Source organism: Fukomys damarensis, unplaced genomic scaffold (genome assembly GCF_012274545.1).
Source record: "Fukomys damarensis isolate Sample0158 unplaced genomic scaffold, DMR_v1.0_HiC HiC_scaffold_23, whole genome shotgun sequence".
Taxonomy (NCBI): domain Eukaryota; kingdom Metazoa; phylum Chordata; class Mammalia; order Rodentia; family Bathyergidae; genus Fukomys; species Fukomys damarensis.
In genome coordinates, this window is record NW_022900935.1 from 63,456,584 (window position 1) to 63,469,086 (window position 12,503).

At 40.9% G+C, this 12,503-nt stretch overlaps 1 protein-coding gene across 4 annotated transcripts in view; it reads left to right on the plus strand.

Annotated features, from left to right (window-relative positions):
• The window catches only part of Rptor (regulatory associated protein of MTOR complex 1), a 348,014-nt gene that overhangs the window by 79,152 nt on the left and 256,359 nt on the right, over window positions 1-12,503 (plus strand). For all 4 annotated transcript variants that reach the window (XM_010618589.3, XM_010618590.3, XM_010618587.3 and 1 more), the window contains exon 3: window positions 4,042-4,124. In XM_010618589.3, the coding sequence (XP_010616891.1) occupies window positions 4,042-4,124 (83 nt within the window). The remainder of the gene's footprint in view (window positions 1-4,041; window positions 4,125-12,503) is intronic.

The following is a 12,503-nucleotide window of genomic DNA, read 5'->3' on the forward strand; positions in this document are numbered from 1 at the left end:
GTGTGTGTGTGTGTGTGTGTGTGTGTGTGTGTGTGTGTGTGTGTGTGTAGACAGTAGGAAGTAGAAAAAGAATGTTCCATCCTTTTCTGCTAGTGAGATGCCAGTGCCATCTATTTATTTTTCATCAAAGCATTGCTTGAATATGGCTAGAACATCAAATGGTACTAATAGCTGTATTAAGAAAAAGCTGTGCCCATCTCCCTTGGTGACTCTGATGAGTGTTTTTCTTATCTGTGTATACTTTTCCCCCCTGAAGTTACAAATTTGCTGTTTTTAAGTTTTCTGGGAAACTGCAGTGAACTTATTTTTTTACATGTACTACAGATCTATTTTTCCAGTGCTCAAATAACATATTAGTTTTTTTGTTTTATTTTGTTTTTTCCCAGTGCTGGGGATTGAATCCAGGGCATTGTGCCTGCGAGGCAAACACTCTACCATTGAGCTATATCCCTAGTCCTTTTATTTGTATTTCTTAATCGGAGGCAGGGTCTCATTCTGTTGCCCAGGCTGACCTCAAAGTTGGGCTCCTTTTACCTCAATTCTCAAGTAGCTGGGAGGATTTTTGCACAAGGGTACATTTTTTTTATTATTTTAAAAAATATACCCCTCTTATTCCCATTGGGTTCCTTGGTCACCAGAACAGTATTCAGCTCTCTCCTCCCCTCTCTTGCTTTACTTCCTTCCTTCCCCTGCTCTCACATTTTTCTCTCCTCCTTTTCCTTCTCTTTATTTCTTGGGTCCTTAGTTATTTTCTTTTGTTTCCCAAGAAAAGGAGCACATGATACAGATTTTGTGCATGTTTATGTGTCAAAAGATCTTTATTGTATTTCCTCGAAATTAAATAGTAGGCTGAAATTATTTTCATGGGGACGTTTGAAGGCACTGCTGTATTTTCTCTGGCTTTCAGTGTTGTTAGAAAGCCCAGCTTTCTTAACTCCAGAGCCTTTGTATGTGATCTGGTTTTTCTCTGAGGGGTTTCTTTGTCTTTAAATTTTAGCAGTGCCATTATGATGTGTCTGGATGTGGATTTCTTTGGCTTTACTTTGTTTGTGGTTCACTAAGCTTCTTGCATCTGTTTTTGGCTTTTGACAAGTTTGGGAAATTTTCTGCATTACATCCATCATTCTGGAACTCTGATGGCAAAATGACAGAATGTCAGCCCTTTATCATTGCCTGTAGGTCTCTTTTCCTGCCAACCATTAACTTTCTACAAAGTGAAACCTTCCATTCTCCTTCCAAGGTGAAATTTCCAGTGAGTGGTCAAGAGAGTGGAGAAGACTGGCTGATGAGGTGCGGAAAGTTATACTTGTAGGGGATAATTTGGATGAACTGAGACAGAATTGTTTGATTCATGGAAAATAAGGAGGTTAAGAAACAAATACAGGGAAGCCCTAGGTATAAACAATACCAGAAAAGTATAGTTTTGATAATTCATTGGCTCAGCATTGAATATTTCCATGGATATATTGTAGATCACAGAATATTAATTTAATACATATGTTTTGTAGCTGTGTTGGGAGAATAGAGCAAGGAGGCATAGGGCTAAGACTGGAAAAGAGAAAAGTGCTATATAAGAAATAGCAACGTAAGCATAGATGTTTAGGAAAAGGGAGTTACTTCTGAAGCTGCTTGACAGCTGCTTTTTGGTTCAAAACCGTGTCATATTCTCTGAGTTCCTAAGCTAAGCATGTGCTTAACTGAGCTTGGAAGCCCGTGGAAAGGCCCCACTTGTGGGGAGAGGTTGAATTATGACAGGGAGGGGCAGTTAACCCTCAGCACCCTCTGGAATTGACTGCATTGGTGAAGAACTTGTTTTGGGGAGGAGGAGTCCCCTCCCATCCAGCAGTCTAACTTTTTCCATGCTTTCTGATTTGAAAATGGAATCTATCGAAAGTAATGCTTGCAGCCATTCTCACATTGTGGTACATGGGGCCCCAGGAGTCCCTGAGGTTGGACTGTTTTTATATGCCCTCAAGATGTTATTTGCCCTTTTCCCCATGTCAACACCTTCACTGATGGTGGAAAAGCAATGTAGGTAAAAATAACTTCTTCTGGAGCCTTAGCACAGATCAAAGCAGTGACTGAACTCTGTGCTGCTGATCTTTTGCAGTTTAAAAAAATCTGATTTGTAAGATTGTCCTTGACAGGACAGAAGAGTGTATTAATTTCATTAAATTTCAACCACTGAATGCACATGTTAAGAAATTTTTGTGAGATGAAATGGGATGTTGCTGGGAAGTGCTGTTGCTTAGTGGGGAGCTGCTGGCTGCAGGGATTGGTGAACAGCACCCCCACAGCATGCACAGCTGTGGGGAGCACTGCTTCTGCAGTAGGTGCGGCTGTTGGGCAGTAGGGGTGGGGACAGGGCTTCAGCAGAGGTGCACCTGCTGGCTGGCAGGGGCTGGTGGGTGGGAGAAACACCTCGGCAGCAGGTGCGACTGTGAGCTGGGCTTGTGCTCTTTTCTTCACACATCTTCTCACATGAAGAAATGACACAGACCTGGGTATTTGACAGGAAAATAAAATGATCCTGTCATGTTTCCAGTGGTAAAATTTGAGATTTCAAATAAAAATATTAGAATTAAGAAGACTCTTCTGAAGAGATCATGGTGATGGTATTGAACTAAAAAAAAATACTAGGGAAGGCCAGCATAGCTCTTTGAACCAATGATTTCAGGTGGCCAGTGCCCATCATTACGGAGTCATCTGTGGGTCAGATAGCCACTTATGGTTCCACAGGACCAGTCCCCATTTGTTGACATGGCCTCAGGTACTACATTGCAAGTAATCTTAAAAGTGTTACTGCTTGTTGAATTTTGACATTGTGTCAAAGGAAATACCCTGACTAGCTAAATCTCCATTTAAATACTTCTCTATTAGTCATAAATATTTGTGTGAGAGGAGATTTCCTTCATAGGCCTTAACTGAAATCCCACATTGCAACAGATGAGTACAGAAACAGGAGGGTCAGGACATCTATTAAACCTGAAACTATTGTTGTTGTTGTTGTTGTTATTGTTGTTGTTATCATTATCATTGCCTTTTGGTACCAGGGATCAAACTCAGAACCTTGTGCTTTCAAGGCAGGCAGCGGTGCCACTGAGCTAAATTCCTTGCTCTTAAACGTGAAACTAAAAAAATTTGTAAAAAATGTCAGCAATGTTACGGTTCTTATTAAATTTGAGAAACCATACTTATTTCTCATTATATTCATGTTAAAATATAAGGGATTTATTACTTTTTGATGAATGAATAAATACATTAAAAGTTTTTCTCATCTTAATTTTTTAAAATTAATTTTATTGGTACATTTTAAATATACAATATAATGACATTTATCATTGGAAATTTGTACTTTTACATAATCTATCTTGGTTTAATTTCTAATATAGCAAATACCAGTAGATTCTATCACAGAAATAAAAGATTGTTGGGTTCCTCTGTCATTTTAAAGAGTGGAAGGGAGGCCTAAGACCAAACAAGCTTGAGACCTTTTGGCTTAGAATTATTGACACTAGAAGCCACTCCAGAAGTTGCAAACCAAGGACATATATGCATGTTTGTAAATTGATTTTTTTGTGTGGGAGAATTTAGAGAATAGAGAAAAAACATTAAAATTTGTCATTCCTTTGTCCCTTCCTTTCTCTTTCCTGCCCTTGCATCCAGGAGAGCTGCAGTTTGAATGAGGGTTCAGTGTGATCCCTGTGGGGTCCCTTGTGCCAGCGTCTGTCCTGATACAGGCACAACTAAGCCTTCCCCACTGAGCCTGAACATGGCACAGGAACAGAAATGAGGTTCAGGAAAGTGGCAGGTGCTGAAATACAAGCAAACATGGTCAGAAGGAAAGCAATCCCAGTGGCAGCAGTTTTCATAAAATAGTCTTGTGGTTATTAGCAGGTCCGTAAGTGGTTAAATGCAGCCAAACCTGAAGTCACATTGGTGACTTTGAAGTGTGTGGAAGAGGAAGCTCCTGGAAAGAGAGCTTTGGCTGTGGAGGAAGTGCATGTGTAAAGAGCTTTTTCCTTTTCAATTCTTCTGCAGATCCTCTGTCAATGGGTCCTCAGAAAGCCCTGGAAACCATCGGTGCAAATTTACAGAAGCAGTATGAGAACTGGCAGCCGAGGGTAAGCCTGGTTTACTTGGTGTTCCCTTTCTTTCTTGTGAGGAAGTTTCGATTTCTTGGTCTCAAGCCGTCTTTGAGTTCAACTGAGAATTCTCTGCAGATCCTCACCTCATATATCCAAAGATTGCATGCTCCTTGCACACTTGCAAGTCATCACTTAGCCTACTGATGTGTACACGTTTTGTTTGTAATGACAATGCTTGAATTATTGTGAGCTATGCACAGGTAGTCTGTTTCATGCAGTTTCCTCACAGACTTTTGTGAAAAGAAATTTTTCATGTTACCCTTAAATTGTAGATTTTATTTTGCACAGGAAATGTTTTTTCAGTAACTCTTGTGTAACCGCAGCTAGGTAGAGCTGTATCCTTCCTATCTTCAGTTTTCAGACAGGAGAGAAAAAAGTACCCAGTGTTCAAAGGATGACACCTATTATGCACTCAGTCTTTGATTCAGAAGGTAGGTTTCTTTTTAGGGAACCAGTTACCAATTAGTGTTTTTTTGTTGCTTATATCTTACAGGTTTTTCTCTCTCTCCTTCCCTTTTTCCCTCCCTCACTCCCTCCCTCCCTCTTTCTTAAACAAAAGAAGCATAGAATATAACTGTATCATGTTGCCTTTAAGATCTAGGAATTTGTAAACTACCCATTGACCTATTTCCTTTATCCCTTTTTGTAAACCAGCTTGAGCTTATTGAATTTAGTAGAAAATTAGACATTTGGCATATTTATTGAGGTGCCCATATTATATTCAGTTTTGTGTGATGGCTTGATTTGGAAATTATGAATAAAGGAGTATTAGGAAGAAGGTAGATTAGGCAGGTGGCCTTACCTGTGCACCTCCTGTAGGTTTTATTCTCTTTTTGGCTATAAGCCTGATGGAAACAAGTGATTTATGGAACCTACTTAATACTTGCCTGCTTGGGAGTTTGATTTGTAGATCATTTATCCAAATGATCTGGAATTTAGGGATTACTTGTGTATTATTTACATTCTTGGAATAAGAGGATAGGCAGAAATGAATTTGTTCCTGACTTTAACAGTGCCCTTAGGTAGTTTCTCTTGGAGCTCGTGGTGAGGATCCATCTATGTGTCTTTGAGGTTTGCATTTCTAACTTGTCAAGTCAATGATGATGGACCTTTATTCTTTAGAAGGCAGGGTTCTCAGTGGTTATTTTGATAAGTACCTAAAGGTTTTGCTTTTTCCTCTCTTGAGTCTGTTACCTCTTGATGGTTTATATAAAAATTCAGTACTTTTTTCTTGAGAGTGCAATGCATTTGGGAGTTGGGTGAGCACTGGAGCAATATTTTGATGGTATATTCCTTTAAAGATAGTTGAGATGGATAGTGTTTCATGGAGAAATAGCTTCTTTGAGGACTGTGAAGATATCCAGGATCTCAGCAAGGCGAGACGGCACTTAAGGGAGAATGGGGCAGAGTGGCAACATTGGGAGATGTGATGTTGTTACCAGTACTGCCCTCATTTAAAGAAACGCCTCTGACTCAGCTGCTTCTGGCTTCTTCTGAGTTTGACTTTTCTTTCGCTTTTTCCTGAGTCCTTTAAGATAGTATGTAACTTCAGGCCTTCCCATTATATATGTAGAATGTAACCAAATACCTTCAGATCTTGGGGTTCTTTCCTAAATGAGCCTGTGCTGTTTTAATTGCTTTCTTCTTTTTAAAGAAGTATGCCATAAGAAAATAATAGTCTTTCAGGATACATAAACTTCATATTCCAGGACATTACAGATTTATTCTACTTAATATGACTTACAATTTTTTTTTTTTGAGTGCCAAGAGATTATTTACTGTTTGCTTTGTTATTAGTTTGACTTGGAAGGTGTCAGCCAGTTCACCTAGCTGTCAATAAATGTAATCTTCTAAAGTAAGACTGACTATAAATTTTAATATAAATTTCTAACAGCATATGTCTTCCATGGTATCCCAGACACAAAGAGCAGTGTGGAATCACGTGTAGGATGAGATCATCATGGCCTGGCCATGCTGGGGTGGCAAGCACTGGTCTAGAGGATGCAGCCCTCGGTTAATTAATTGTCTGTCACCTGGGAAAACTGGTTACAGTCCATAGGATTCAAGAACAGATCTGCAAAATGATTTTCTATAAACGAGAGTTTGAAGGGCTGGTGAGATGGAGAGTGTTTAAAGATTATAGGATGCTTAGGAAGAGGTGCCAGTGAACCAGTGCAGGTGGGATTCCATCTGGGTTGATTCATAAAGTAGAATCTGGAGTAAAGTATCACTTGCCACCTAGCAAGAATCTGTTTATGCGAACAGAGCAGGGTCTTCTCCTGCATTCAGTAAGCCAAGCCACAACCAAGAGTATTTCATTGTTTTCTTTTTGAATGCCAAGAGTTTGGATTCATTTTTATATATGCTAAAAATGTTTTAAATTTCCTGCTACAATCCATTGCAGGGACTTCCGTATTTCAGAAACAAGTCTAAGTAATGGATGTGGCAGGAGAGCTCTGACTGGTTCATGGATGTCAAATGCAAGGTTGTACCATAAGCAGTTGGTAATAATAGCTCATGCCCCTGGGCATGTGGTACTTCCTGTGAATTGTAGGAGAGAGTGAAGGGCTTGGCATCCATAGCAGTCCTTCTCAGTGGGTGGCAGACCTCATGCTGTCTTACAGAGTTTGCACAAAACATGAGGCAATTTCTAAGCTCAGATGCGTGGCACAAGGTACCTGATCTCCAACTGTAAATCAGGGTGCTTTGAAACATTGCAGAGCTAAACACACATCATTTTATTGCACTCTGCAGGGCTTTCCAGCTTCTGCAGCAATAAAGAGAGGTCGATGTGTGATGTGCCATCTGCAACAAAACAATGGAGGTGTTATTAAATTTCCTAGGCCTTTGATGTAAAGACCCATAGATCTGGTTTTCTCTTCTCTGTATCTTTTATTGCAAGACTTACAAAGGTCAGGCAATTTGCAATAAGGTCATTTTCATGAATGTTTGCTGAAATCAATGCCTGCTGTGGGTGGGGACATACGAAGGGGTGCCCATTAGTCTCAGCAGCAGCTCCCATCTAGGAGATGTGGAAGACTGGCCACCAGCAACTTACCCTTGCCACAGGGGTGCCTTGTGGACTAATGGTTTCCTGCCTGGCACTAAATTTCTCAGGCTTTTTCCTCCTGACTTTTCTAGCTGTGACTCTTTGAGATTAGATATTTTGGTAAAGGTGATCCTGGTTCAGGAAGGAATTTAGAGAAACTATGATGATTGTATTTATTTCTGAAGGCTGCCAGACTCTTTCTGGCTCGTATTTCCTTGCTAGCTGATTGAACCTTTTCTAAATAATGTATTAGTTTGCCACTGGTAAAATATTTCTTCTGGCTAAATTTAATATGACTTTGTCTTATTACCTTTAGGTACATAAATCTATGTTCTGCAGGAGATTGAAGGAAAGATGCCAACCATTGTTTTGGCTGGAAACAGCCTTTGTTTAGTCATGAGCCTCAAACAAAAGTTGTGTTGGGAGCTCAAGAGTAGAAACTTATGGAGCTGAGAGTATACAGTGAAGATAAGAATGTGTCTAACAGCGAGTTCCAGGTCAGACTCAACTACATAGTGAGACTCTGTCTCCAAAAAACAAAACAAAACAGAATGTGTCTAACAAGTTGAGGGCTGGCAATTCAGTGCAAGATGTTAATTTAGGACTTGGAGCTGAGGGTAGGAGCCAGTAGGATGAGACCTCCCCGCAAAGGATCTTTCCCCCAAACCAGGGGCAGAAAGATCCACACTCTACTCAGGTGAGTTTCAATTCTTTTGGTGGCTTACAAGAATAGTTACAATTTACTAACAAAGATGAAGAGATTTGTGGAACTTCCACAGATGGCAGATATCTGAGGTGGCTGCTGGTTGAGTCCATTTGTCCAGTGCATGTGTCCAGAAAAAGGGCTGGACATGCCCTTAGTTGTGAATGTACTTTGCCGTAGGAGCCTGCTCACATCCTGATCAGCTGCGTATGGCAAAGGCAGCAGGTCCTGTGTAGAGTGGGGGTGGGGAGGGGTGGCGGTAGTGGTGGTGGTGGAGGTGGTGGAACCTCCCCGGAGCTGAATGAATAGGAGTCAACTTTGAAATGCCTGAATGTTCTTAGGTATTGCACACAGTGATATATTGTGGTTACACTGAATAGGTTTTCTGGCTGGGCATTTAGCTCAGTGGTTCCACTGCCTGCTTCGAAAGCACAGGGTCCCGAGATCGATCCCTGGTAACACACACACACACACACACACACACACACACACACACACAAAAAGACCTTGAATAGGTTTTCAATTCCCTTCAGCATTCTTCTTGGACCTGTCACAGTTGATTTGTGATCAGGGATTGAAAGTTAGCTTTTCCTATTAGATAAATGTTTTTTAAATAGAATTTCATGCCAAGTAGAGTGTCTGTTTTAGGGGAGAGAAGTTTCTCTTGAACGAAGCAGTTACCTTAGCTGAGTAGAAGCCACTGTTGAATTTAGTTTAAATGACAATCACCCTTCCCTTAGCGTTGGCATACCTTGTTGTTTATTTATTTATTTATTTTGTCCTACCTTTTGAGCTTCTTAGAGTGAACCAAAGCTGTTGAGAAAGGGATTGGGAAGGTGAAACATGGACACTTCAGTTCTATTTTCAACTATGGTACAGGTGGTGTTTGCAGCACCTAATGTTTATGTGTAATTCAGTGTTTTATGGGGATTGTGGTTAGGACAGCTGGAGTCCAGGCTGTCTCACCTCGTCCTTGAAGTGAGCTGATTGCTAGACCTGCCCACTCCGCAGGGCGAATTGAGTATCATGACAGACTGCTAAGGGAACCTATCAGAGCCAACATTAGTGAAGGAACACACTAACTGAAGACTAAGTAGGCTCTTGGGTCCTGCTAGCCTCTTTTCCTGGAGCTGATTGTCTTAACTGTGATCCAGTTTAGCAGGCCTGCCCCTGCTTTGGGGAAGAAGGAGGGGTAAAGTGATAGACATCAGTACTTTTAGCTCCCCTGCATGACTCCGGAGGAGTCTTACACAGTGATGCAGTAAAGACCCATAAGTGGGCTCTGCCTTTGCCTAGAATTTTCTGAGTTAGATGTGGGTAGTCTAGGAGGAAGCTTAGGTGCAAAGCATTGGGAGATGTTCCAGAGATCTTTGTGGAATACATAATATGGATTCTTACTCTGCAGTAACTTCTGCTCAGGGCAGTCACATTTAGACATTAGCCCCAAACGCACAGTGCATTTCAGCTGGTGAAATTATGTTGGTGACATTCCCCTGTGAGTCACCCCAATACCATTACTAGTATATGTGCTGCTGAAGTGAACACACCCAATGCCATTGGGGTGCTGACCTCTGCCCTGGCTGGCTTCCCCTGGTGGCCAACTTTCCCTCCACTCACCTTTAACAACCCGGGTTTCTATCTCTGTGGGTCCTAAAGTTGGGGCTTATCCACCTGTTTGTGTTTTTGTGACAAATTGCAAATGAGGACTTCTAGCCAAAGGCGGAGTTGTAGATGGCTGGCTCGCAGTTGACATAATTCGGGCTGGTGTGTGAAGTGCTTTGCATCCTGTACTCATTAAATTTGCATCAGGGTGTATATAATTTCCTCTAGTCTTCTTGGGTTAACTGTTGTGCTTTGACTGTTTCCATTAGCTGCTTCCTGCCCAGATGTTAAAAATTGTACCTGTGACAAATATTTTGTTTATATTTTTGCTCTAGCCTTAATCATGTTCCATTCCTCTTCTTTCTCCTTTTTCTATCCCATCTTGTATGACAGATTTTTCATGTACCATATTCAGGAAGAATTCTGATTTATGCTCTTCAGCTGAAGGGCTTAGTCAGCCCTGCCCACGCACTTCCTGTCTTGCCCTGTCCCCAAAGGCCATGATGTTGGAAGCAGCCTCCTGGAAGTGAGTGGGGCTCGGAGTGAAAACCAGTTTATACCAGACTGTATATGAACCTCCCTGGTCATTGCACTTCATAAGAGGATCTGGGTATCTTCATCTCTCTGCCACCACTCAGCTTAGTGACATAAGGGATACATTCTTTTAAAAACACACCAAACATGTGTTAAAAAAGGAAGGGATTCTTTTGCATCTGTCAGGAGAAAGGATAGTGTGCTGTGTAGCTAGGGCACTAAGAGATTTTAGTCTCATAGAATTGGCCTGGGAAGGGACACCTGTTTGCCATCCCTGTGTAGGAAGCTTGTTCTCTGGGGCAGCCAGAAGGCCCTCAAAGGTGCGATTAGGATCTCAGTCCAAGCAGTGGAGGTACACCAACAGAAGGGATTTCAAGCTGTCTGTCACTGCTCAGAAGTAGGAGTCAATCTTTAGCATCTTTCCCTCCTTCTCCCATAGCCATGTTAGGCTCATGACTCCAGGGAAGACTTGGCATGGGGAGTGCCCTATGATGGGTCTCTTTTCTACTTTACAATGTTAAGGAGGGTGTGTAATAGTCCAGTGACTATGGAAAGAATATGTATGTTTTGACTTTCAGCTTTGCCACTTCCTAGAAATGTTGTTACTACTTGATCTTTTAAGATTTATAAATGTATGCCAACTGTGGGGGCAAATGTCTGTAATTCCCACACTTTGGGAATCTGAGGCAAAAGTATTGCAAGTTCTAGCCTAACCTGGATAACCTAATGATGTCATGTCTCAAAATGAAACACGAAAAAAAGGCTGGAGATGTAGCTCAGTATTAGTTCAACCCCTACCACCACCACCCCAAAGATTTATAAATTTAAAAGGAGAGTTAAGAGGGAAAGTAAATACACTAACATTGGCCTGAAGGTATTCATATGAGGAGGCCCATGGTGGCCCCAAGAAATCCTCACTTCTCATCCCTCCTTCCCTTGATGCTGAGATGGTGAAGGACCAAGGGTCTTCTTGTGCCACTCCAGGGCTTTCTCTGACCTCCTCTGTCTACAAAGTCTTGCCTGGGTAGCTCTTTCCTCACTCTCCTCCATTAATTGGTTTACTTGAAGCATGATATTTTTAGAGACAAATAAGGGCTTAATTCTGTCTTTAACAAGCTCTCAAGGATGTTATCTCTCTTTTTTATGTTCCTTTTAACAAGCAGTTGTCTCTGTGTATGTGACAAATTGCAAAAGAGGACCCCACACTTTTTGAGTACTGAAATATAGCCCAGCTGCTTGATGTCCACACATCTCACATGCTGGATGGGCTTCCAGTGTGAACCTAGGGCCAATGAACATTTTGGCCCTGAAGGACAGGAGGTGTCAGGGCAAGGGCTGGAGGTGCGGTCACAAAACAACATAGACATGTTAAGGAATGGAAGACTAGATTTGGGGTGCTAATGGGAGCCCCTATATATGTTCACCATGTGCCATAGAAAGGAGTTGTAAAATTATACTCTAGTCAAATGAAAAAGTGCTGATGAGGTGGTAGTGGTGGGAGTAATCCAGAGCAGATTTGAGGGGACGACCACTTAAACGATCCTGTGCTGCCTGGTTACATTTTAGAGAGAATCTGTGTGCCACAGTGGTGTTTACACATGTGGTTGCCAAGGCTTCTGGATAACTCCATCTGAAACATCAAGGATTAATGTATTGGTAACATATAATGCAAACTTCTTAAAAACTGAAATAAAGTTTATATCACATAAAACCTGTCGTTTTGTCTATAATTCAGCAACTTTTTGCATATTCACATTGTTTTGCAAGCATTGCTACTACTCAGTTCCAGAACATTATGATCATCCCCCAAAGAAACTGTGTTTTTGTCAGCAGTCACTCTCCAGCTCCCCATCCCACTAGAAACCAGAAGTGACTTCCTCTACTTTCTGTTTACCGGAAGTGACTTCCTCTACTTTCTGTTTCTAGGGATTTGCCTATTCTGTATATTATGGAGTTGTATACTCTGTGACCTTTTGTGACTTTGACTTAGCATATTATTTTCAAGTTTCATCCTGTTATTGCATATATCATATCAGTAGTTCAGTGCTGTTTATAATGAAATAACATTTTATTACTTGTATATTTTACATTTTCATTTTATACATTTACCAGTTATGTTATAGTACTTTTTCGTTGTATAAAGAATACTTTTATGAACATTAATATTTGAGTTTTTGCAAAAATAGTTGTTTTTAATTCTCTTAGGTATACATAAACCTAGCGGTGGAATTGCTAGGTCATGTTCTTTTAAAGGCACATCTACTGTCTTTTCTATAGTGGCTGTACCATTTTTCCATTCTTACTGGAAATGTTAAGGAGGGTGTGATTCTTTCATATCCTTGCCAACACTTATTTTCTCTTTTTAAAAATTATTTTTAAATTTTTATATGTCATATATATATATATATATCATATATCATATATGGTTGGGTAGTTAGGTGGGTAGGTAGATGGGTGGATGTGCAGT